The sequence below is a fragment of the Oryx dammah genome, unplaced genomic scaffold (assembly GCF_014754425.2).
Source record: "Oryx dammah isolate SB20612 unplaced genomic scaffold, SCBI_Odam_1.1 HiC_scaffold_13, whole genome shotgun sequence".
NCBI lineage: Eukaryota > Metazoa > Chordata > Mammalia > Artiodactyla > Bovidae > Oryx > Oryx dammah.
Window position 1 is genome coordinate 49,545,384 of NW_024070197.1, and position 27,022 is coordinate 49,572,405.

The window sequence follows — 27,022 nt, forward strand, 5'->3', positions numbered from 1 at the left end:
ATGAACATTGGGGTACATGTGTCTCTTTCAATTCTGGTTTCCTCAGTGTGTATGCCCAGTAGTGGGATTGCTGGGTCATAAGGTAGTTCTATTTGCAATTTTTTAAGCAATCTCCACACTGTTCTCCATAGTGGCTGTACTAGTTTGCATTCCCACCAACAGTGTAGGAGGGTTCCCTTCTCTCCACACCCTCTCCAGCATTTATTGCTTGCAGATTTCTGGATCGCAGACATTCTGTGAAGTGGTACCTCATTGTGGTTTTGATTTGCATTTCTCTAATAATGAGTGATGTTGAGCATCTTTTCATGTGTTTGTTAGCCATCCGTATGTCTTCTTTGGAGAAATGTCTATTTAGTTCTTTGGCCCATTTTTTGATTGGGTCATTTATTTTTCTGGAATTGAGCTGCAGGAGTTGCTTGTATATTTTTGAGATTAGTTGTTTGTCAGTTGCTTCATTTGCTATTATTTTCTCCCATTCGGAAGGCTGTCTTGTATTGGATTTTTAAATGTTAACATTCGTATTTGTAATTCCCAAGACCTCTCTTTTATTCCATGCTTGTTCTTTTTCCACGGTACCCTCTTCTTTTTTAATGGATAGAGAGTCTTTCACACTTTTCTGTGGTTACTAATGAGAGCCTTTTTTGAAACTTTCTTGTTTCTTTTTTCCCTGTTTCTGCCACAATATATTTCTGTTCATTTGTTTTGGGCTCCCCTTTTTATCTTGGGAGCTTTCTCTGAATACCTGGTGATCCCTTAGCTCTGTTGAGGATCAGATGATCCCCAGAGCAGAGCACTGTTGTATTGTGGACCATTGCATCTCTTCAGAAACAGATCTGTGATCTGCAGGGAAGGGGGGGGCAGGAGAGGAGTCACGGCTTTGAATGGACTCCTCAGCCTTGAGTTTCTGCTCCCCTCTTCCTCCAACTGGGATCTCAGGGTCCACAAACCTCTCTAAGGTTCTTCAGAAAAAGCCGGCTATCACCATAAAGACATTGGAAGACTCTTGGGGTTCAGTGCACACTGACCACAGCCTCTGGCAAACAGAGGTCTCCCTGTGCCTTGCTGGGAGTGGATTGGCTGCCAGTTGTCACCCAGGAAAGATGAGATGTCACTACACTTGCTACTCTGGGACCATCCAGCTTGGTTGCCTCTCTGGCCTGCGTTCTCTTGACTTGGTGGGTGGAATGCCTCTCCTGCCCTCTGGGCAGGCACCATTGTCCCAAAAGAATTGCCTGTGGCTCTCGCTGTGCCCTCTAACTCACGGAGCTGGAGAGAAGCCATGCTCCAGCCCTCAGAAAGCCGATGTGCTCATAAACTCATTTCTTCTGGAGGCTGAGAAGTGAAAGGGCTTCACAGTTGGTCCTGTTCATCAAGGAGGCCTAAGGACTTGTCCTGTCGGCATATTCTGAGCTTTCTCCCAGAGGGTCCTAGAGTTTACTTCTGGGAATTGTGAGGGCTTCTTGCCCTCTGCTCATTTGATTGTTCTGGGAAACCCCAGCTGCAGCCTCCTCCTTCCACTTTCTCACAGGGATCAGCCCAGCCCCCTGCTCCTATTGGAGCCTCCTTAGTTCATTCCTTCTATATAGTTGCCTTGAATACCTACATCTCAGGCATGTTGGTGTGCTGGGGATCATGGCAAGCCAAAGGGGTGCTGTTCTGGGCTCAAGGGCCTTCAAAGTAGTTCTGGAAGAGTGGATGACACAGCAAACACATTCACCGTAAACCCGCTGACTTGCAATTACTTGTCGCTTAAGGGAGACCAGGGGCAAATCCTTTTGCAACGCAAATAATTAGCTTTTGATATAAATAGATGTCTGGGACACTTACTTGTGACCATTGTGTTCATCTCGACTTTCAAAATATCTTTCCAGACTTTATTAATGTAGGACTTGCCTGGAAGCAGGCTGCTCTGAGATCTCTAGAGCAGTGGCCATAGTGAAGCAGCCTGTGCCAAGCATCGGTAGGAACGGTCTCCCAGAGACAGCATCAGTCTCTTTAGACTATGGGGACTTCCTTTCACAAAGATTATCAGGACCTACTGAAGGACATTGTGCTGAGTGTTAGACTTCCAGAGCTTTCTCTAGGCAGACATTTCCCAAGACTGGGTCCAGGGAACCACAGTTCCACAGGGAAGTGTTCAGCAGGAAGTAGGGGGAAGGAGTGAGTTCCTGGTAGGATGCTGATTTCTTTCTGTGGCAGATGACTGCTGCTGAGGTACAGAGTGAGGCCCCAGCAGTGTGCCCAGTGTGCCCTAAATTTCTTTTTCCAAGGACAGTTTATCTATGTGTTTTAAATCACAGTAAATGTAACAGACCAGTGCTCTTTGGAGCATGCTCTGGGCCATTCCACCAATGACACCTGGTCTGTGCTCCCAGAAACGGGTCTGGATTTCTATATGGGCTGCTAAGGGCAGTTGTCCTGACAGAGGAGGGTGGCAAGGGGTTTGTGGTCAGGCTGCACACTGCGTTTACCACTCACTTGCAGCTTCAGACAGCTAAATGATCCCAAGGTGCTTTAGATGTCAGAGTTCCAGGTCGAATTTATTCTCATAATTGCTTTCATTCAGAAGGAGGGGGTTTAAGGGGATGCTAACACTCACCTCCCTGCTGCCGGCCTTCACCAGAGATATGCTGTCCTCAGGAGGTTGTATGCCTGGGGCCACCTTGGACAGAGTCCCTCTCTGGCCCTGCTTTCTCTCTATGAGGACCTGGAGGCAAGTGGTGCCCGTGGACTGCTCCATGGCAGCCTCAGGCACTATGGTGCCCCCTTGCACCCCACCTTAGTGTCAGCTTGAGCGTGTCCTTTTGTCTGCTGTATTATTGATATTTCTGTGAAAGTTTCATTTGAACCAAGGGTTTCTGATCCTAAAACATTTGGAAACCACAGGAAACATGGGTCCCCTTGCTCTCTAAGGCCCTACTGCGTCTGTTTCAGTCTTTCAGTTTATAGACTGGATGCCTGATGCCTGTGCAGTCATCCTTGCAGGAGAAAGGGGTGGCTGGCAAATGGTCCCCAGAGGGCTCTGCAAGGAACATGGCCTGCAGGATGACACTTGGGGAGAAACCTAGGCCCTCGCTAGCCCCTCACCTCTATTTTTAGGTACAAATGATTCATGACTGGGGGCCCCATGTGGGGAGGAACATGCATACCCACCTCTACAGAAGCCTAAACACCTTTGTGGTATCAGCAAAGTAGGGGCAACAAAATTTTGTTTTTAATTTGCAAAAGAATCAAATTTTTTCATCATGGCAAAGATCAGAACTCTGTTGAATGGCCTCACATTTCTTCCTGTTTTGGTCTTGCTTCTTATTGTGAATTGGATGTGTATGTGGTTTGGGTGGGAGCAATGTACTCCTCAGTGCTTTGGATCTCTTAAATCCTTACTCTGCCCTGGTGTTCCTTATAGAGTCCAGCTTTGGGGACGTTACCTAAAGGATTTCTTTTCTTCTAACCTTTAGTTTCAGCTACATGAACGCCTGCCTGTCCTGGGCAGATTCTTAAAATATTTGCCCATCAGCAGCCTCTCAGAGAGGAATGTTAAATGCTGCCATGATGTCAAAGGGGCCCCGAGGAGAAGGGCCTGGGCCAAGCCCAGCCTGTCACTCATGGCCACGGCAGAGTGGGAGATAAGCAAAGGCAACGGCTCATAGAAAGCCTGGTCCTCTGGGCTCCCTGAACAACCCAGGCAGTCCCTAGCTAAAGAACAATGAACTTCCAGACAGCACTGCCCAAGTGAAAGCCAGAGGTCTGTGGCTCTTCCGAATCTTCACCCTTGGAGAGTCTTCATCAGGATGTCAGGAGTCCCTAAGGAGAGTTTGGGGCCCCAGGGGCTGCCGGGGCTGGGCAAGGCCTGCTTAACCACCATGGACAAAAAGCTCAACATGCTGAATGAGAAGGTTGACAAACTGTTACATTTCCAAGAAGACGTCACGGAGAAACTGCAGTGTGTGTACCGAGGCATGGGCCACCTAGAGCAAGGCCTGCACCGGCTAGAGGCCTCCCGCAGTCTGGGCCCGGCTGGGGCCGACCGCTCCCCACCGTCTGATGCTCAGGCTGGGTGGCCGGAGGTCCTGGAGCTGGTGCGGGCCGGAAGGCAGGATGCCGCCCAGCAGGGCGCCAGGCTTGAAGCCCTCTTCCGGATGGTGATGGCTGTGGACAAGGCCATTGCCTTGGTGGGGGCCGTGCTCCAGAACTCGAAGGTGGTGGATTTCATCATGCAAGGGAGTGTCCCCTGGAGGAAGGGAAGCCTGGCGGACGTCCCTGAGGAGGTTGGTTCCTGCTTCTGTGCCCCGGTGCCCTTCTGGCTGGAAGGGAGGCTCAGGGCCCTGGTGGGTTGCCCAGATAGGAAGCTAGTCTTCGGAGAGCGGGAGGACTGTTTTCTCCTCTAGTGTCTCCTGCATGACTTGTTGATGGGAAAAAGGAGAGGTGGAAGCTTAAAGGCCATAGGTGGATTTCCAGACAGGGCAGGACAGTTGGGTTTCTCCCTTGTGCCCTGGCGAAGACTGTGGGGCCCTGGGCAGGGCAGGGCACCTAGAAATGGGGGGACAAATGAGCCACTAGGGAGAGGAGGGCAGTTACACTTCTCTGACATCCCGGGGACTTCTCTCCTTACACCTGGGGTGGGCGAGAGGTGGGGAGCACTCAGTTTACCCTGACAGAGCCCCTCCTTTGGAAACCCAGACCCCCCCTTCCTGTCCCCAACCTTGTGCTGTGTCCCTGAGTGGGTGGAGTATGCAGCTGCCTGTGGGGAGATGAGTGTTGACAGTGACCCACGGGGGACGCAGGCCGGAGCCAGAGCCTGGGGGTGGAGTGTGGCATTTCTGGGAGTGGCTGTTCCCAAGGGTTGCATAATCAGATCCACTGGCTAAAGGGCGCTTGGCTGGGGTGCGGGGTGTCTGTGTGTGCATGTGTGTGTGAGGTGTGTAGAGGCAACACTCTGTTTGGGAACAGCTAAGGGTCAGCCACCTAGCAACCCGCAGATGTTGGCCTGGAGCTACCCTTTCAGATCTTTGCAGCTTCCCCTTCATGGAATCTGAGCTTGACTCTAGCAGTGACTGAGGCTTTCCGGAGCAAGGCTGCAGGACTTTGCCTTCCTCCCCGCCCCCAGCCAGGCCAGAAGTCACTTTGCAGACCCCTTTCCCTCTGGCCCTGCAGCTTCTCCACAGTGGGCCCCTCCCGCGCAGCTCTCTGCTTTCTGCACCTCCCCTGAGAGTCAAGCCGGTAGGGAAACTATGACCTGCTCTTGACTCTGATAACCAACCTCAGCTTTAAAAAAGAGAAGAAATATAATTTATGCACATAGCAAAAATCATTCTCCCTCCTACTCATCCCCCAGTCCCCAGGACAACCCTCCTCTCCCAACAATCATAGGAGCCTATTTCCTATGAAACCTTCCTGACAGAAACAGTTAATCTATAAGCACATTGGTATACACACCATCCTCTTTGTTTTAACTAAAATATTATTCACATTGTACTGGGCTTGATTATTTTTAAAGTTTTTTGGGCATTATTTTGGGCATTGTTTCATACTTATAACTAGTAAGTGTTCTTGTACTTGTTTTTTAAGTTGCAGAGAGTTCTATTTTTGAGAATGTGTCTTAAGTTGTTAATCAGTCCCATATCATTATGTACATTATTTCTCATTTTTAGCTTCTATAAATAATGATGCAGTGACTATCCATGGAATTGTGAGTTTATCTATATGACACACTCCTAGAAGTGACAATGCTAAGCCAATGGGTAAATTTATACAATAAATAATGCCAGACCAACCTTCAAAGAAGTTATTTTAATTAAGTAACATATGGGAATGCTTGTTGCATTCCTATTTTTGCTAACAAAGCATATTACCCAGTTTTTCATTCATTGTCTGTCTGGCGAATGAAAACATCTTATTATGCATGTGTTTCTTTAAAAGAAAAATTTTTAATATAAAAAATGTCAAATGAATAAAAATAGATTAGTATAATGAACCTTGTCAGCCCACAAATAGACGCTCTTTCCCACCCACTTCCCTCTTTCCAGATTATTTTAAGGAATATCTGAGACACTGGATCATTTCTTCCATAAGCAACTCAGCTAATATATCTAAAACATAAGGGGTCTTTTAAAAAACATTATCATGATACCCTTCATATCTAAAGGTAAACAGTAATTTGATGTTACCAACCAGTGTTCAAATGTCCCTGATCAGCTAATGTTTTATTTGTTTACTTTTAGAATTTGTTTATTTGAGATAAAATCCAAATAAGGCAGTTGGTTATATCTTTTTAAAGCAAACTCTTTTTTTTTTAATTCTTAAATTTTCCCTCTTTTCCATTTCTTTTTTTGCCTTTTTCTTGATTTTTAAGAATTCTTCATATATAAGTGAAGTTAGCTGTCACACATGTTGCAGATATTTAGGCATTTCTGGATAAGGCAAAGTCATGGAACTTTTAATTTTCTTGCCACAGTTCTTGCCTGCGATTGATCGGGAACATGATTGAACTCTCTTCTGGTCTTTGTATTTAATATACATATCAGTAGCTCTCTACAGGGCTAGATCTAGTCTCCCAGTTAGGCTGTCAGCTCCTTACCTTACCCCCGTGAGAGACCTCTACTTCCTTCTGTGTGCTGGCAGGGCTTTCTCACAGAGGGTGTCAGAAAAGGGGCCATTAAATAGCTGAGACTGAGCCCCAGCTTTTAAACACACTGTGGATGCTGAAAACAGTGCATTGTGGAGACTTTCTGGAGATCCTCTTCTATTTCCTAGGAGAGTATGGGCATTGCAATTTGTCGAATTGAATTCAGTCGTAGCTCTGGCTGCCAGGACTTCATGAAGCTTCTCCTCAGGCCTGGATTGCCCAGTGACACTTCATTTGGTTGTAGCAATGGATCAGATTATTACTGGAAGCCGTATACTCTCTCATGGAGGGAGTCAGGCTCAGCCAGGGTGCACAGAAGCACAGTCAAACTGCTCAGAATGCATCAGTCCTCAAGGTGCCTAGGTGTTTGGGGTTTATCCTCCTTCTTCTGAATACATCAAAACAAGGCTGGGACCAAAAGATTGAGCCTTAAAGTCAAAATCCAGCTCTGCCTGCCTGTGTGTGTGTGTGTGTGTGTGTGTGTGTGTGTGTTCGTGTGCGCGCAGTGCACCTCCCTCTACCAAACACACAGGGAGGGAGAAGATAGTCTGAACCCCACAAGGTCTGCCAAAGGACAATCTGTGTGAATCAGTCTGTTTGAATCTTTCTCCACCGGTAGGTGAAGCAGGAGGCAGCTGTGATAATGCTTCCAGTTCCCCAACTCCTGGGGTGGCAGGACAGAGTCTGTAGAAAGAGACCCAGGGAGAGATCTCCATAGAGCAGGGGATCCAGGTCACGATGATGCTGGTGATAATCGTGATGACAACAGTCAACCTTATTAAGTGTTCCCATGTGTTATGTTGTTACCATTAAGAGGGCAAAACTTGCTGTCCTGGAATCACAAAGACATGAATAGGAAACAAGGCCGAGAGAAGTGGTCACAGGGTAGGAAAATCAGTGGAACCAACCTGGAAGCAATACCTTTTGTTTGTAAAAAAGCTGAAGTCTTCCAGGCCTCACTGAGTCACAAAAGAGCAGGCTCAAGCAGCTAATGATTAGAACACTAGAGTCACAGGCCCAGGTCTGATGCACGTTCCTAAGTTGTTTCACAGATACTATAACTGCCACCAGAGGGAAAAGGCCAGCTGCATATTGACCAGACTGCAGCCATGCCATAAACTGCTCCATCCTGAGCAGTACTGAATTTATGGCTAGGGCAATTTCAAGAACTGGCCTCAAGAGAATGGGATTAACACTGTTGCTCATAATAATCTATAACTTTGTGGGTGTTCGAATAATTATAGCTTGCTCTAACCATATATGTAAGCAGGCAATTAAAACTGTCAGCAAAGAGATGGTACAGATCCATGTCAACATCTTCACTCTGAAAATACAGTGTCCTATGTCAGCATGAAGAATTTACAGAAGTCAGACAGACCCCTAATCCCATAGAAATGGAATATGGCACCCTGTGTCAGCATGAAAGAGTTACAGAAGAGGGATTTTTCCCCATAATTCCATAGAAATGGAATGATGTTTTGACAAGTGGGGATTTGTAAGCAACATTTGGCAAGAAAGAGCTCTGTGTCAGAGCACCCTTTTATCTTGTCACCAAACTTAAACCAGGCACCTCCATGCTCGACTCATCTCTGGCCCAAACACACCTTTCAGACCTTTTAATCACACAATCTGTTGCCTAACATGTTGGTTCTTTCTGCAGATCAAAGAACTAGAAATGAAGAGTAAGTAATTAACAGATGACCAGATCTCTTCCTTAGTTTCTTCTTTAGTAATCTCGCAATGTAACTAACTGTGTGAACAAACCGTGAACAAGATAGCTTCCACAAGCCTGCATACAGTGGGGGGTGAGGATGACTCTGACTCCTTATCTCAGTGATGAACTGAGGTTAATTTTTTCTTCCCTTTTAAAAACTTTCATGGCTGAGCAGATTCTTTGAAGGTGGTTTTTGGGGGAACAGAGTCTACCATCTCCCCAGATTGCTGGCATTCTGATTAAAAGCAACTTTCTACCAACACTTGCCTCTCTCAAGTATTGATTTTTGAGCAACAGGCAGCTGAACCTGAGTCAGTAACAAACCTAATCTTCACCCTTAGTGTCAGGGAGACATGCAAGAGAGGTGAGGACTGTGGTGCCCCAGTTAGAGGGAATTGCTCCAGGTGATTTTTGCCATTTGGGCTTAGAGTTGACAGGTCATCAGATTTTCTTTTTTTTTTTTTTCAAGAGAAGCTGGGAACCTAGAATTTTTTCTAATCAGTTTTATTAAGGTATAATTCCCATACAATAAACTGTATATATACAACTGAATATGTACATCTTAAGTACACAGTTTAACAAATGTATATACACTAATAAGCACCACCACAATCAAAATGTAGAACAATTCTCTAAGCCCAAAAGGGAGCTTAGAATTTTGATGTAAAATGCTATGCAAGCCAAATAAAACTCTAGTTCTTTTTGGACTCTGGGCTCCCAGTTGATGCCTCTCTGGCCAAGGTAGGAGAAAGGGCATTCAGTCTCTGGGCTTAGACCAGACCTGGGTCTGTGACAAGTGCCAGGAGGAATCTTAGGGGCCATACTCTAGATGGGGTTTAAACCCAACCAGTCTGGCTCAAGCATCCTATTCTATAAAGTCAAAGACTCAGAAGCACCAGGGGAACCCAACAAGGGTCAGGGCACCTAGAAATATTTGCACTCAGAAATACTGAGTGCTCTGGATGATTTCAGGAGCACAGCGCATACACTGGTCTGGTGTGGACCATTCAGTTAAGGAAGAACTGCTGAGAGCCTCTGTGGGTAGGCTCTGAGCATCCTACACAATCCACTCATCTGTTCAGACAGGATAAAATCACCAGAGCTAATCACCTTGTGTTGGGAGAACTCCTCAAGAAATTCTACAAATGAACTCCCTCAATCCTCCCACTGCTCTGTTATTAGATATTATTCTCCCCATTTCACAGATGAGAAAAGTGAGAGGCAGAGAAGTTAAGGATCTTATCAAATGGTTAAACCAGGTTTAAATCCATCAAGTTTAGCTCAAGGGTCCTGTACTATATAGACAGAACCATAGAATCCACCTACCTGGCTCTCAGGCAAATATTCATTAACAGTGACACTCCCACTACAAGCGTGGATTCAGTATCCAACCCAAGCCAACACTGGAATAGTCATAACTGACTAATCTAAATGGACTCAAATTTATTTTCCAAGCTTGATCTAGTATTTTGAGGTCTGGTCTATTTAGATCGGGGACTAGGTCTGCCCCTTACCTGCAATACAGTAACCCATTTGAAAGGACTTGGTGACTTTGGGAAAACCTCAGTGTCTTTATCTCTAAAGTAACAATAGTAATTCGTACCCTCTAGTATTACTGCGAGACTACATGAAATAACCTAAGTGTTTCTATTTCAAGCCCAAGGTAGGTGCTCAACAAAATGTTTGTGGCCTCAGTGATGACAGTGATAAGTTTTATGGTCATTCTTTTAGAACAAAGAGCGAGTGGAAGAGAAGGAAGCAAAACCAAAGCCCACACTGAGCACCAGAGGTGTACAAGCTGAGCTCAGGGGCCCTTGGGAAGGTGAGTAGGGCCCCATCTGCTTTATCCCACATGCACACCCAACAGTTTCAGGGTTAAAAATACCACCACCATAACAAATGTGATCACTGAAAAACTGCTGAAATGTCTTCTTCCTCTTTTCTTGAAGTTTTTTTTTTTTTTTCATGTTTATCCCACTCTGTATTGCTATGCTTATTTCACTTGGATTTAAATTTTTATGGATTTTTAAAGGTTTAATTTTCTTTTATACTTTTTGCATAATATTTACATGCTTCCAAAGCTGAATTGATAAAACAAGCTATACTAAGTCTAGCTTCTATGCATGTTCCGTGCATCTCATTTTCTCCCCCACATTTGTAACCATTTAAAAAAAAATTGTCTTATCTTTCCTTTAAGGTCAAATCTCTTCAGACCACATTGTAAGTGGTTATACACATGTATGTGTGTGCTCACACTCACACACAGCCTCCCTTTAGACAAACAGAAACACATCCCACACTTCTCCACTTTGTTTTCTCCATCTGTATAACCTGAGATCACTCCATAGCCGCATATGGAGATAGTCGTTTCTCCTTTTTTATGCCTGAGTGGCCCTGGGTTAGTCAAACAGCTCCATCTTGATGGTCACTTGGGTTATTTCCAGTCAGCCTAGAGTTATAAACACTATATATGCACTGAATGGCCTGCTACATATTCTTTGGAAAGTTTCCTCCAAATGAGAGAGTTATCCTGCTTATTTCCCTATAGAGAGCCAGAAGGCAGACCTGCCAGAAGGGACAGGATCTGACCTTCCTACCCAGGCAGAGGCCCCACCAGAGCAGAGAGACGGAATTTCTGGCCCAACTCAGGTGCACCCAGAAGTGGAAGTCCAAGCTCCTAGAGCATCCAGCGAGAACCCCAGGATTGGCCTGGAACTGTCTGTGGTGTCTGAAAGGGTCAGTGAGGCTCCCACTGGGCAGGAGGCTGCATCGAGTGCAGGACGAGGAACATCAGCCAGTAGGCCTGACCCTCGGCCCTCGGTGGAGGGCATGAGGCTGACTCCAGCACCACCAGCTCAGGCCAAGGCAGCTCACTGTGGTGGAGAAACACCTCCAAGGTAAGGCATGTGCCTCCAAGCTGGGAAAGGAAGGGGGAATTAACTGCAGCCCCTAGGCTAGAGCGTGGCCAAGGGGACAGCTGCTCCTGTAGAATGTCCACTGTGCGCAGTGCTGGCTAGCCTCATAAGGGGAGGATAAGAGAAGGCCAAGGCCCTGCTTTCAGGAGCTTAGAGCACTGGTTCTTACCTGGTACCCATAAGAGTTACCGGAAGGAATTTTTAAGATACCAATGAACAAAGATTCTGATTTATTCAGTCTGGAACAAGGTTCAAACATTGTCTGTTTGTTTTTAAAGCTTCCCAGGTAAGTCCCACGTGGAACAAGACTGAGAATCACCAGTTCTGACAGCCACAGTAATAGCGATAATGACACCTAAAAGATGGGGTTCACAGAACACATCCCAAGTGACAGTCATTGGCTGAGCATTTCACAGATATCATCTCATTTTATTCTCAAAACATCCCCAGGAGGTATCCTCAATTTATTGATGAGGAATCAGGGTCAGGTTGCCCAGGGTCACACAGCTAGGGGTTCAGAGTTGGAATCTGAATCCAGGTGTTTGTTTATTATTGAAGTATAGTTGATTTACTATACTATATTAGTTTCAGGTATACAGAATATGGGACTTCCCCAGTGGCTCAGTGGTAAAGAACCCTCCTGCAATGCAGGAGGCGCAGGAGATGCGGGTTCAATCCCTGCGTCAGGAAGATTCCCTAGAAGAGGGCATGGCAACTTACTCCATTAATCTTACCTGGAGAATCCCATGGACAGAGGAGTCTAGCGGGCTATAGTCCATAGGGTTGCAAAGAGTCAGACACGACCGAGCAACTGAGCATACACTCATGCGTACAGCATAGTGATCAGATTTCTTATAGTTTACACCCCATTAAAAGTTACTATAAGGTAATGGCTATAATTCCCTCTGTTATACAATATATCCTTGTTGTTCTTCTAGTTTATACACAGTAGTTTGTACCTCTTAATCCCCTTCCCCCTCCTCACTGGTAACCAACCAGTAGCTTGTTCTCTGAGTCTGTTTCTGTTTTGCTATATATCTTTTTTTTTTTTTTTGCTATATATCTTAATTTGCATTATTTTTTTTAGATTCCATATATGTTATATCATACAGTAATTCTTTCTCTCTCTGATTTACTTCATTAAGCATAATATTCTCTAGTTGATATACATTGCTACAAAAAGCAGAATTTCATTCTTTTTTATGGCAGAGTAGTATTCCATCTGCTACCACATCTTCTTTATCAGTTCATCTGTTGATGGACACTTGGTTGCTTCTATATCTTGGTTATTGTAAATAGTGCTGCTATGAACATTGGGGGCCTATATATCTTTTCAAATGAATGGTTTTGTTTTTTTTCTGGATGTATATCCAAGATTGGAACTGCTGTGTTATGTGGTGGTTCTATTTTTAGTTTTTTGAAGAACCTCAATACTGTTTTTCATAATCACCACCCCAATTTACATTCTCACCAACAATGTATAAGTGTTCCTTTTTCTCCGTATCCTTGTCAGCATCTGTTATTTGTAGTTTTTTTTGATGAGAGGTGATCTGACTTTTGATGAGATGTGATAGCTTGTTGTTTTGATTTGTATTTCTCTAATAATTAGCATTGTTAAGCATCTTTTCATGTTCTTTTGGTAATCTGTATGTCTCGTTTGGAGAATTGTCTATTGAGGCCCTCTGCCCATTTTTTTCTTTGGGTTGTTTGTTTTTTTATATTGAGTCTATATAAACAAATAGGCCATTTGTATATTTTGGATATTAACCCCTTGTTGGTCATATCATCTGCAAATATTTTCTCCCATTTGGTAAGTTGTCTTCATTTTTTCAATGATTTCCTTTGCTGTACAAAAGCTTTTAATTAGGCCCCATTTGTTTGTTTGTTTTCTTTGCTTTTATTTCTTTTGACTTAAGATACAGATTTTTTTTAAAGTTATTATAATTTACATCAGACTATTCTGACTAACCATTCTTTTCCAGTTTTATGTGTGGAGCCTTATATTTAGATCTTTAATACACTTTGAATTCATTTTTGTATACAATGTGAAAAAGTAGTACAGTTTGATTCTTTTGCATGTAGCAGTCCAGTTTTCCCAACAGTGTTTATTCAAGAGGATATCTTTTCCCCATTGAATATTCTTTCCTCCTTTGTCATAGATTAATTGACCATGGGTGCATGGGTTTATTTCTGGACTCTATTCCGTGCCATTGATCTATGATTCTGTTTTTGTGCCAGTACTATGCTGTTTTGATTATTGTAGCTTTGTAATAGAGCCTGAAGACTGGGAGGGTTATTCCTCCAGCTTTGTTGTTTTTAAGCAAGATTGTTTTGGTAACTTAAGGTCTTCTGTGGCTCCATATGAATTTTAGGATTATTTGTTCTCATTCTGCAAAAAATGTCATGTGTATTTTGATAGAGACCATTAATTCTGTAGATTGCTTTGGGTGGTATGCCTATTTTAACAATATTAATTCTTCCAATCCCAAAATGGGATATCCTTCCATTCCTTTATATCATCTTGAATTTCCTTCATCAATGTTTTATAGTTTTCAGAATAAATGTGTTTTATCTCCTTGGTTAAGTTTCTTCCTAGGTATTTTTAAAATGTGATTTTAAAAGAGATTGATTTTTTACTTTCTCTTTCTGATAGTTCACCATTAGCATATAGAAAATCAACAGATTTCTGTATACTAATCTTGTATCTTGCAACTGTATTGAATTCATTTATCGATTTTTATAGCTTTTGGTTGGAAACTTTAGAGTTTTGCATTTAAAGTATCACGTCATTTGCAAAAAGTGATGCTTTTCTTGTTGAATGCTTTTCTTGTTCCAATACTATGTTGAATACCAAGACATTCTTTTCTTTCATTTTGGATACCTTCTATTTCCTTTTCTTGTCTGATAGCTGTGTTTAGGAGTTCCAATACTATGTTAAATACAAGTGGAAAGAGTGAGATCCTTGTCTTGTTCCTGAATTTAGAGGAAAGGCTTTTTTAGCTTTTTACCACTGAGTGTGATATTAGCTATGAGACTGTCATAGTGGCCTTTATTATGTTGAGATGTGTTCTCTCTATACACACTCCGATGATAATTTTTATCATGAATATATGAATGGATGTTGAATTTTGTCAATTGCTTTTTAGGCATCTATTGAAATGATCATGTGATTTTTATCCTTCCTTTTTGTCATAATGATGTATCACATTGACTGATTTGCAAATATTGAACCATCCTTGGGTCCTTTGAATAAATCCCACTTGATCATGGTGTATGATCCTTTTTTACATATTGTTGAATTTAGCTTGCTAGTATTTTGTTGAGGATGTTTACATCTATATTCATCAAAGATACTACCCTATAACTTGCTTTTATGGAGTATCTTTTTCTGGTTTTGATATCATTGTAATGGTGGCCTCATAGAATACATTTGGGAGTGTTCCATCCTCTTCAAGTTAGTGGACTAATTTGAGAAGGATAAGTCCTAGCTCTTTTTTATAGAATACAAAAGAGAATTACCCTGTGAAGCTGTCCAACCCTGGATTTTGTTTGCTGGGGTTTTTTTAACTTACAAATTTAATTTCCCTGCTAGGGATCAGTTTGTTCAGATTGACTGTTTCCTCTTGATTCAGTCTTGGCAGGCTGTATGTTTCTAGAAATTGTTGATTTGTTCTGAGTTATCAAATTTGTACATATATTCTCTTCTGATTTTTTTGTAGTTCTATGCTATTTGTTATTTCTCCTCTTTCATTTCTTTTGTTTGTTTTTAATTATAGTTCATTTACAATGTTTTATTTTCTGCTCTACAGCAAAATGAGTCAAGTATATATATGTATATATGTATTCTTTTTTAAAATGTTCTTTTCCATTGTAGTTTATCATAGGATAGTGAATATAGTTCTCTGTGCAATAGAGTAGAGACTTGTCCTCTTGCATTTCTTATTTTGTTTATTTGAACCTCTCTCCTTTCTTCTTGATGACAGTGGTTAAAAGTTTATCAATTTTGTTTGTTTCATTGATCTTTTCTATTGTGTTTTGATCTCTATTTTACTTCTTTCCTCTCTAATTTTTATTTTGTCTTTCCTACTGCTGACTTTGGGCTTCACTTATTCTTCTTTTCTAATTCCTTTAGGTGGTAGATTTGGTTGCTTGAGATTTTTATTGTTTATTGAGGAAGGTCTGTATCACTATCATATTCCTTCTTAGAACTACTTTGACTGAACTCCATAGGTTTTGGGGGCTTCCCAGGTGGTGCTAATGATAAAGAATTTGCTTGCCAATGCAGAGGATGTAAGAGACACAGTTCAATCCCTGGCTCAGGAAGATCCCTTGGAGGAGGGCATGTCAACCCACTCCAGTATTCTTGCCTGGAGAATCCCCATGGACAGAGGAGTCTGGCAGGCTACAGTCCATAGGGTCACACAGATTAGGACATGACTGTAGCAACTTAGCATGCACGCATGCATAGGTTTTGGAGCATTGTGTTTCCATTTACATTGTCTCAAGGTATTTTCTGATTTCCTCTTTGATTTCATCATTGACCCATTGGTCTTCTAGTAGCATGCTGTTTAGTCTCCACTTGTTTGTTCTATTCCCCTTTTTCTTTCTGCAATTGGTTTCCAATTTCATATCACTGTGGCTGGAAAAGATACTTAACATAGGAATACACATTCTTTTCAAGTGCACATGGAATGTTCTTCAGGCTAGATCACATGCTAGGCCATAACGCAAGTCTCAAAAAATTTAAGAGGATGGACATAGGTTTCTGGACTCCAATATCTGTGCCCCTAATCACTGTACCATTTTGCTTCTTGTCAGCATTTGTTAAGTCCTAAACACTATGGTAGAGAAAGAATAATGGGTCTTCGGAGGTGGGAGGTTGATATAGGCTGAATCAAGCCAAGGGAGTTTCAGAAGGATTATGCTTGGAGTCCTGGAGATGAGGTTGTGTCCTAACCCTCAGGACTCAGTCTCAGGACCTGCCATCAGCCAACATGGTGCAGGAGAATAATGGGTTAGAACCTGATGATTGTCAGGTCTCTGTGTTATCCAGCAGTGTTCTCCAAGGGCAGTGCACTAAAGGGCACTCTGTTTCCTGGGCTTCTCTGTAAACAGCCTGGTATCCTTCTACACCTGTCCTCTGTTGTTCTGACCTATAACAAAGCCCCTCGAGGCCTGCTGTAGGGAGGGGAGCTGGTGTCTGTGCATGCTGTGGTGACTGGCAGGGAAGCCCAGATACTTTGTCTGCCTTTGTTCTGCAAGGAAATGTGAGTCCCCAGGAGACCTAACCATCTAGAGGGAGGGCTTCCTGGCAGGCATCCCTGGATCCTTGCCAGGGCTCTAAATGTAGAATCTAGGGTGGGGATGAACTTTCCATGAACTTGTTAGGGGCCCTAAAAAGATTCTGGGTGAGAGAGAAAGGTCTCTATGTAAGTTTCAACCTTGAGCTGAAATTGGGCTTAGGAACTGGGGAGATCACTACCTACCCTCCCTCATCTACCACATGGGTATATCTTGAGGAAAATGTTGGCTCTAATTGGCAGCGGCCACCTGACTACCTGTATATTCTTCCAGACACTGGCTTCCTGCAGTTTCCCATGTTCCTTGATCAAGGCAATGCCTCAGCTGGGCTTGGATGCCACATTTCCCATCCTGCCCTGTCATCAGTTCAGTTCAGTTCAGTCGCTCAGTCATGTCTAACTCTGCAACCCCATGAATCGCAGCATGCCAGGCCTCCTTGACAATCACCAACTCCCGGAGTTCACTCAGACTCATGTCCATCGAGTCAGTGATGCCATCCAGCCATCTCATCCTCCATCGTCCCCTTCTTCTCCTGGCCCCAGTCCCTCCCAGCATCAGAGTCTTTTCCAATGAGTCAACTCTTCACATGAGGTGGCCAAAGTACTGGAGTTTCAGCTTCAGCATCATTCCCTCCAAAGAAATCCCAGGGCTGATCTCCTTCAGAAAGGACTAGTTGGATCTCCTTGCAGTCCAAGGGACTCTCAAGAGTCTTCTCCAACACCACACTTCAAAAGCATCAATTCTTTGGCGCTCAGCCTTCTTCACAGTCCAACTCTCACATCCATACATGACCACAGGAAAAACCATAGCCTTGACTAGACGGACCTTAGTCGGCAAAGTAATGTCTCTGCTTTTGAATATGCTATCTAGGTTGGTCATAACTTTTCTTCCAAGGAGTAAGCATCTTTTAATTTCATGGCTGCAGTCACTATCTGCAGTGATTTTGGAGCCCAAAAAAAGAAAGTCTGACACTGTTTCCACTGTTTCCCCATCTATTTCCCATGAAGTGATGAGACCGGATGCCATGATTTTAGTTTTCTGAATGTTGAGCTTTAAGCCAACTTTTTCCCTCTCCTCTTTCACTTTCATCAAGAGGCTTTTTAGTTCCTTTTCACTTTCTGCCATAAGGGTGGTGTCATCTGCATATCTGAGGTTATTGATATTTCTCCCGGCAATCTTGATTCCAGCTTGTGTTTCTTCCAGCCCAGCGTTTCTCATGATGTACTCTGCATATAAGTTAAATAAGCAGGGTGACAGTATACAGCTTTGACGTACTCCTTTTCCCATTTGGAACCAGTCTGTTGGTCCATGCCCAGTTCTAACTGTTGCTTCCTGACCTGCATACAGATTTCTCAAGAGGCAGGTCAGGTGGTCTGGTATTCCCATCTCTCTGCTCCTGAGGGATGTCAGGGGAATTTTGCTACATCCTATCCAAGTTTTAGCTGTGAACAGTCTGCAGAACCAGGTGCATTCAGGAGCAGGCAAAGGAAAGACCCAGGCCTCCAGCTGCTAGGGGAAGCCCTAATTTAAAAAAAATTTTTTTTTTGTTAAAAAACATGTAATATAATGTTCATCACTGTAACCATTTTTAAGTGTATAGTTCAATGGTGTTAAGTATATTCATATTGTTATGATACAGATCTCCAGAGCTTTTTCATTTTGTAAATCTGAAACTGTTACCATAACTACCATTCTACTTTCTGTCCCTATGAATTTGACTAGTCTGGGTCCTTCCTATGGGCTTCCTAGGTAGCTCAGTGGTATAGAATCTGCCTGCCAATGCAGGAGATGTGGGTTCGATCTCTGGGATGGGACAATACCCTGAAGAATGGAATGGCAACCCACTCCAGTATTCTTGCCTGGAAAGTCCCATGGACAGAGAAGCCTGGCAGGCTACAGTCCATGGGACTGCAAAGAGTCAGACACGACTAAGTGACTGAGCACAGCAGCACGGGTCCTTCATATAACTCATTCATTCAAATATATAGAATCTGCCTTTCTGTCACTGGCTTATTTCACTTAGCATAAGGATGAATACTATTCCATTATGTGTGTATGCAACATTTTATTTATTCTTTCATCTGTCAAAGGACACTTCGGTTTCTTCCACATTTGACTGTTAAGAATAATACTGCCATGAACAAGGCTCTACAAATATCTCTTTGAGGTTCTGCTTTTAATTTGGGGGGGTTTATTTCTAGAAGTGGGATCGCTGGATCATCTGGCAATATATTTTCACATTTCTGAAGAACTGCCATACTGATTTCCACAGTGGCTGCACCATTTTAGCCTTCACTATTAGAACCTCTGTGTTTTCTTTTCTTAGTTAACTCTCAGCACATCCATGAGGTGTTATCATCCTTGTTTGACAGAAGCGGTTGTTGAGGCTAGACTTGCCCAGACCCAGCCCTGCCTAGTAACCAGGTGGCAGAGTAGCAGGGTCGGAAGCTCCCAGGGTCAGGGTCCTTTCCTGTGAATGTTGGGATATAGAGGAATTTCCCGATCTCCAGCTGGGGTCCCAAGCCACGGGAACAAGTATGGATGAAATGGGCCCAGTGGCACTGGGGACTTGTAGGGAGGTAGAGAATTTCCTCAGGCGTGTAAGCATGCAGGCCCAGCACAGCCAGGACTGTTTCTTCAGGAGAAACAGAAAGTCCAGAGTCTTATGAATCATTCCCTGATTTTACTAAAATATGTCTAACCTGAGGCTTCTAGTGTGATGTTTGACTTGGTTCACCCTTCTCTTCACTTAAGAGAAGGGAAACTGAGGCCCAGAGAAGGGAGGGAACAGCCCAGGTCTCCTGCCTCCAGGCCACAACACTTGTGGGGCAGAATCATGTTTCCAAGGGGCCGCAGAGATGTCTGGCGCCCATCCTCCCACTCCTCTCACCCGCCATCCACCACAGGTTCTTCAGGTCTCCCGCAGATGCTGGCCCAGTGGGATCCTGGTGGCACCGCGTGTCACTGAAACTAGGCTCTCCCCAGTGTTGTGTCTGGGCAGAGATGGGTAGGGGCTGGTTGCTAGTTTCAACCACAAGCTAACTCTTATTATTATAACAACTCAAAGGACACTTTTAACAGATGAGAAAACTGAGGCTAAGAGACCACAGTTAGTGAATGGCAGCAGCAGGCAGTTGAACCCAGGTATGCTCTGATTTGGGTTCTTGCCACATTTCTCTCTGTCCCAGGATCTCCATCCATGTGCAGGAGACAGATACCCCTGGGGAGCTGCTTGTGACACGAGGGGGCAGCCTCAGAACCTCACCCCCTGCAGAGACTCCAGCAGCTGTGCCTCCAGGTGAGCAGGACCCACCTGGGCCCAGGTGCTGCCCCCAGGCCCCTGGGACTGAGTCAGGAAAACCTATCCTCAGAGGAGCCAGTGTGCGAAAGCGGAGCTGCGACGGGGGAGCAAAGGCCAAAGAGAAGCAAGGACCTGGGTCTGAGCTGACCATGGCGCCAAGCAGGGCCAGGAGGGACAAGGGAATTGATTCCGGGGCCCCAGGCCCACAGCAGGACACAAACCCAGGAGCAGGGAACCCTGACCCTGGGAAGGACTGCACGGCAGGGGGTGCGGGCAGTGCCGAAGCAGGAAGCAGGACACCCCCAGGAGCTGAGGCGGGCAGCCTGGTTCTAGGTAAGTGAGGCTGTTGCTATGTGCCCCAAGGTGAGTGAATTTGAAAGACCTACTCTCGGGGCGGGGGCTGGGGGGGGCGGGGGGAGGTGGGGGTGGGGAACCTCCCTGAAGCTTCCAGGTAGAGATAATGTGGGGATAATGTCTGGGATACCAGGACTTGGAACAGCCTGCCAGCACATCCCAGAGCTGGAGACCAAGGCGTAGAGATGCAGCAGGCTGAGCTCAGGTTGGCTGTAGCCACGGGAGAGGAGGGAACGTGGGGAATTCAGCTGGGTGGATTTCTCAAAGCCCCCTGCCTGCCCAATAGAACTGGCACCATTCTGGACTGAGACAGGGAAGGCTTCTTCCTGCATTACCTGGTGCATGTAACCTGCTATTAGCCATGTGCACCCAGTGTGCTGACTCTCCTCCAGGATCAGGAAGAGGCTGCTGATCTGCTTTCTGTCCCAGTGGTGGTGGTAGGTGTCCTTGTCTTCCTGTGACCCAAAGGGCCTTGAGTCTTTCAGCCCTTAGGGCCACACCCTCATGGGAGCCCTCATCCCACGTGGCTGCAGGAAGGCCACCCTTTGCCAGTTCCCCGTCCCAGAATTTCTAGAGGCCCTGAGGAAGGGCTGAGTGTTGTGCAGGTCATCCTGGTGCCTCTTGTCTCTTCCAAGCTCTGAAGTTGCTCTGATGGCTCTGGTTGCTTCCTTTCCCCTTGTATGACCTGGTTCAGATGTGGACACGGCCTCCCTTAATTCCTGAAACATAGCTGAGAGCAACCTGTGACTTTAGTCTTTTCTGAGACTTGAGATGGTGATCAAGCCAATGTTAGCTGAGGACTGTCTGTGAGCCAAGCCTCAAGCGTTTGTGGCAGTGTTTACACTCACAGGTCTGTGGAGTGAGGACACATCAGACACAGGAGAGGCTGAGAAGCACCTGTAAGGCCACAGGGTCTGTGCTGACAGAGCCAGGATCTGACCACTGGGCTCCTGAACCTTGTGTGTAAACCTTGAGAACAGAAGGCAGTTACTTTGCAGTAAAGGAGACTGCAGACTGGAATTCTAAAAGTAGAGTCTCTGCCACACAACCATTTCCAGGGGCCCAGAAAACCAAAAACCCTACAAAAGTTACCCCCTTGTAGCCTAGGGCTCAGGCTCACCTTGGCAGACACACACAAAAATGCTCTCAAAGCACATTCAACCTTCTACTTTGGGGAGCAGAAAGTTGCTTGTCAGACAAACTAAGAGAAAATAGCAGTATTTTCCCCTGCTTTGGGTCCAGGGTTGCAGAAATCGTGGAGCTGTCCTGGGAACACTCTGAATGCTTCCTTGATATACCCCCAGCAAACCGGCAGAAGCCTTTTTGAACCAAGAGGGGCCAGGTCTGGGGGTCGGGGTGGTGGTGGGGGGTGGGGGGGAGCTGAGAGGTAGGGGCTGCATGAAGAAGACTCACGGGCTGCTGTCTCCTGAACAGACGACAGTCCAGCCCCGCCGGCCCCTTTCGAGCACCGGGTGGTGAGTGTCAGGGAGACCTCGACCTCAGCGGGCTACACAGTGTGCCAGCATGAAGTCCTGGGAGGGTAAGCGGGCCTTCTGCCTTGATGGGGGTGGGGAGGGCAGCTGGACAACTGGGCGCTGCTGCTGGTTCTCAGGGACTGATTGAGGGAGCCACAGCCAAGAGCACGATGTCCCGAAAGACGAGAGTGTGAGCCGAGAGCTCATAAATAGTGGGTGAGGAGACAGCTGCAGAGAGCAGGAGGACCCATGTGGTGTGAGTGAGATGAAGAGGAGGGTACGGGTGGGCCACAGTGCGGGCCTGGGGCCCATGTCCTGCAGGTGAAATGAGAGCCGACATGGGGTGGGTTAAGAGGAATGACCTCTAGGGTGCAGGACGGCCGGGGTGGTGTGGCTGTGGGGCACTCCGAGGGTGCAGGATGGCTCATACCTGGGGTGAAGAAGCGCTTCTCCAGGTTCAGGTAGCAGTGTGGGGCGGTGACTATGATACCTCTGGTGGGCAGGGTAATCCCTGTAGCGTATGTGGAGTTGAGGTAGGATCAGACAGTCCAGGATCCCAGATAGGGCTGGCCTCCACTCACATGCAGGCTATGCCTCTGGGGCTCTGAGCCTGCTGTGTCATCGTGTCTCTCTCTGCAGGGGCCGGTTTGGCCAGGTTCACAGATGCACGGAGAAGGCCACAGGCCTCTCGCTGGCGGCCAAGATCATCAAAGTGAAGAGTGCCAAGGACCGGGTGAGGTGTCTGCCCCAGGCCAGCGGGTGCCCCGGGCCGAGCTCAGAACTCCTTCTCCTCCTTCTAGGCCCCCTGGGTCCTGCACTGCCTCAGGCCCCTCCAAGCTGAGCAGAAAACCTGGCCACCTTTCCTGCGTTTTTTCCTTGGCTCCCACGCTCTAGTCAGCAGTCACCTTGCACCCTGGAGAACAGGGTCCTCCCAGATCTCCAGGGTTCTTTCTGGGGTCTCAGAGTTCCTATCTGGGAAATGGGTGGGTCTCTTCTGTTGCTTCCCTGGTGGCTCAGAGGTTAAAGCGTCTACCTCCAATGCGGGAGGCCCAAGTTTGATCCCTGGTTCGGGAAGATCCCCTGGAGAAGGAAATGGTAACCCACTCCAGTATTCTTGCCTGGAGAATCCCATGGACGGAGAAGCCTGGTAGGCTACAGTCCATGGGGTCGCAAAAAATCGGACACGACTGAGCAACTTCACCTTCACCTTCCTGTTTCACCTGCTTTTCCTAACCCATTTCTTGGAAACTTCTCTCCCTGTTGGCTTCACAAGGAGGATGTCAAGAATGAGATTAACATCATGAACCAGCTCAGCCATGTGAACCTGATCCAGCTCTACGATGCCTTTGAGAGCAAGAACAGCTTTACCCTCGTCATGGAGTAGTGAGTGGGAGGCAGAGCCAGGGCTCAGGGTGGGGCTAGAAGCCAAGGTTGCAGCAAAACTCTCCCTTTCCCCTCTCTGTGACACCCAGGGAATGTCATCACTTCCTCTACCTGACCCCCAACATAAAACACAGAGGGTAAGGCCATTTGTCAGAAACCAGTGACCAGTGAGCCTGGTTTGACCTGCAGATATTATTTTGGCCTACACAATTTTTAGTAATTTTGATTTAGTGCTTACAGTTGGAAATTGGGAAATTTCACATTAAAACCTAGGTGCCTGATTTTTCTTGCAAATATAGAAGATCTAATAATGCTGGCTCTGCATTCTCAGTTGGAAGTGGTATGATGGAGCTTGTAATAACTGACCTTTGTAGACAGGGCAACCAATTTCCCATTTGCTACAGTCCCACCACTTTCAACTACCCACAGTGCTGAGGCCAAGGGCTCAGGGGACATTTATTAGTGTGCTTCTGTTGCTGTTTTCCTTCTGGTGCAACTGAGGAGAGTGAAACATTTGTCATGTCTTATCTCTATAAAAAATGGAGAAACAAACGTTAGACTAAAGGCTATGTATTCCAAGAAAACTTTTATCTCACATCTGGTCTGATTTGCCCACTTAGATTCTTGCCATGTAGGTACTAATTGGACCCTATAGGCCAATGAGTTTATAACCTTGGTCTGGAGTATTGACAGTGAGTATCCAGAGTGAGCCTGGGTGATCAGTACTGCAGACAAGCCCAGTCTCCCATTTGGCCTATTGCTTCGTTTTTATCACCCACCCTCTGAGCTGGGAATAGACCAGAGCAAAGGTTCGCCCGCCTGCCCCCCATAAAACCCCAGGTGGGAGTGGTGCCCTTGTCTCACCTGGTGATGAGTAGACCAGTCCTCTGAGAGCTTGCTCAGTCAGTGTCTGCCTCTCCTTTTGCCCTGGCAGTGTGGATGGGGGTGAGCTCTTTGACCGGATCACAGAAGAGAAGTACCACCTGACTGAACTGGATGTGGTCTTGTTCACCAAGCAGATCTGCGAGGGTGTCCATTACCTCCATCAGCATTACGTCCTGCACTTGGACCTCAAGGTCAGGCTCTGCCCTGGGCATGTGGCGGGTGGGTGCCCATGTTCTTGAGCCTCTGAGGCTCTCTCATCTTTGAGAGCTCTGTCGTCACACAGGCCTGGCTTCCTTTCCTGGCTCTGCCATGGCCTAGTTCTGGAGTCTAGGGCAGGCCAAGTCTCACAGCCTCAGTTTCTCCATCTGTGAGATGTGGAAAATAGCTACCTCATTAAGTGCTCTTTAAAGATCAAACGAAACAACTTTTTTTTTTCCTATTAAAAAACTCAAAAATTAGTTTTTAAAAAATTAAAATAGAAACACATGCATGTAGTAACAAATATAGATAATATAGAAATATATAAAATGCACAGTGAAAGTTCTTCTCACCCAGCCTCTGTGCTGAGAGGTCTTCTGTATTAGCACGTTGGCATGAAAACACTCACAAAGGGGAGCTTACTGTATATTCCATTTTTAAACTTGCCTTTTTAAGTATAGCGTGGATATCTTATCTGATTCTTTTTAAGGGCCATCATATAGTCCATTGAATGAGTGCATTGCAGCTTCTTTTGTCTACTTGATGAAAAGTAAGCATGTGGTGGCCATTCTTTTCTTTCTTTTTGATACATAGTCTATTTCTCAGTTGTCTGTTCTGTTTCATTGATCTGTTTGTTTGTTTTTATGCTGATATCACACTATTTTGATTAGTATAGCTTTGTAACAGTTTGAAATCAGGAAGTGTTCAGTTCAGTTCAGTTCAGTCGCTCAGTCATGTCCGACTCCTTGCGACCCCATGAACCGCAGCACTCCAGGCCTCCCTGTCCATCACCAACTACAGGAGTTCACTCAGACTCACGTCCATCGAGTCAGTGATGCCATCCAGCCATCTCATCCTCCGTCGTCCCCTTCTCCTCCTGCCCCCAATCCCTTCCAGCTTCAGAGTCCTTTCCAATGAGTCAACTCTTGGCATGAGGTGGCCAAAGTACTGGAGTTTCAGCTTTAGCATCATTCCTTCCAAAGAACACCCAGGGCTGATCTCCTTCAGAATGGACTTGTTGGATCTCCTTGCAGTCCAAGGGACTCTCAAAGAGTCTTTTCTCCAACACCACAATTCAAAAGCATCAATTCTTTGGCGCTCAGCCCTCTTCACAGTCCAACTCTCACATCCATACATGACCACAGGAAAAACCATAGCCTTGACCAGACGAAACTTTGTGGACAAAGTAATGTCTCTGCTTTTGAATATGCTATCTAGGTTGGTCATAACGTTTCTTCCAAGGAGTAAGCGTCTTTTAATTTCATGGCTGCAATCACTATCTGCAGTGATTTTGGAGCCCCCCAAAATAAAGTCTGACACTGTTTGCACTGTTTCCCCATCTATTTCCCATGAAGTGATGGGACCAGATGCCATGATCTTTGTTTTCTGAATGTTGAGCTTTAAGCCAACGTTTTCACTCTCCTCTTTCACTTTCATCAAGAGGCTTTTTAGTTCCTCTTCACTTTCTACCATAAGGGTGGTGTCATCTACATATCTGAGGTTATTGATATTTCTCCCGGCAATCTTGATTCCAGCTTGTGCTTCTTCCTGTCCAGCATTTCTCATGCTGTACTCTGCATATAAGTTAAATAAGCAGGGTGACAATATACAGCCTTGACGTACTCCTTTTCCTATTTGGAACCTGTCTGTTGTTCCATGTCCAGTTCTAACTGTTGCTTCCTGACCTGCATATAGGTTTCTCAAGAGGCAGGTCAGGTGGTCTGGTATTCCCATCTCTTTCAGAATTTCCCACAGTTTATTGTGATCCACACAGTCAAAGGCTTTGGCATAGTCAATAAAGCAGAAATAGATGTTTTTCTGGAACTCTCTTGCTTTTTCCAGATCCAGTGGATGTTGGCAATTTGATCTCTGGTTCCTCTACCTTTTCTAAAACCAGCTTGAACATCTGGAAGTTCACGGTTCACATATTGCTGAAGCCTGGCTTGCAGAATTTTGAGCATTAGTTTACTAGCATGTGAGATGAGTGCAATTTGTAGTGCCTCCAATTTTGTTTTTCTTCCCCAAGATTGCTTTGGCTATTTAGAGTCTTTTGTAGTTCCATACAGATTTTAGATTCTACTGTATTTCTGTGAAAATTGCCACTGGAATTTTGATAGAGACTGCCTTAAATTTGTAGATTGCTTTGGGTAGTAAGGACATTTAATGGTAAGGACATTTTAATATTAATCCTTCCAACGAAGAGTGCAGGATATCTTTCCATTTATTTGTCTTCTTTAATTTCTTTCATCAATGTCTTACAGCTTTTAGTATATAGATCTTTCACTAACTTGTTAAATTTATTCCTAAGTATTTTTTTGATCAACTGTAAGACTGTTTTCTTAATTTCTCTTTCCTAATACTTTCTTTTTATTGTATAGATATGCAACTGATTTTTTGTATATTGCTTTTGTATTCTGAAAATATACTGAATTTGTTTTTAAGTTCTAACAGTATTTTGGTGAAGACTTAATATCGTGTCATCTGCAAATAGTGACAGTTTTACTTCTTTCTGAGTTGGATGCTTTTTATTTCTTTTTTTCACCTAATTACTCTGTCTATGACTTCCAATATTGTGTTGAATAAAGGTAGTGAGAGTGAGCATCCTTGTCTTGTTCCTGATCTTAGAGGAAAAGCTTCCAGCTTTTTACCATTGAGAATATTATTTATGGACTTGTCATATATGATCTTTATTATGTTAAGGTATATTCCCTCTGTACCTAGTTTGTTGACGGTTTTTATCATGAAATGAATATTGAATTTTATTAGGTGTTTTTACTCTGTCTATTGAGATGATAGTATGATTTTTATTTTTCATTTTGTTAGTGTGTTGTATCACACTGATTGGTTTGCATACATTAAACCATCTTTGTA

At 44.9% G+C, this 27,022-nt stretch overlaps 1 protein-coding gene across 4 annotated transcripts in view; it reads left to right on the forward strand.

Annotated features, from left to right (window-relative positions):
• MYLK3 (myosin light chain kinase 3) overlaps window positions 1-27,022 on the forward strand; it is a 59,710-nt gene that overhangs the window by 9,124 nt on the left and 23,564 nt on the right. For 2 of the 4 annotated variants that reach the window (XR_005723373.1, XM_040253607.1), the window contains exons 1-8: window positions 497-4,268; window positions 10,071-10,161; window positions 10,888-11,236; window positions 19,744-20,189; window positions 21,645-21,750; window positions 22,325-22,418; window positions 22,959-23,068; window positions 24,003-24,144. Coding sequence is in view for 3 of the 4 variants with exons in the window: in XM_040253607.1 (XP_040109541.1) it covers window positions 3,792-4,268; window positions 10,071-10,161; window positions 10,888-11,236; window positions 19,744-20,189; window positions 21,645-21,750; window positions 22,325-22,418; window positions 22,959-23,068; window positions 24,003-24,144 (1,815 nt within the window). In the remaining variant the exon portion in view is untranslated. Of the gene's footprint in view, window positions 1-496; window positions 4,269-10,070; window positions 10,162-10,887; window positions 11,237-19,743; window positions 20,190-21,644; window positions 21,751-22,324; window positions 22,419-22,958; window positions 23,069-24,002; window positions 24,145-27,022 lie in introns of those variants that run through there. The other 2 variants (XM_040253608.1, XM_040253609.1) reach the window with 1 other exon arrangement.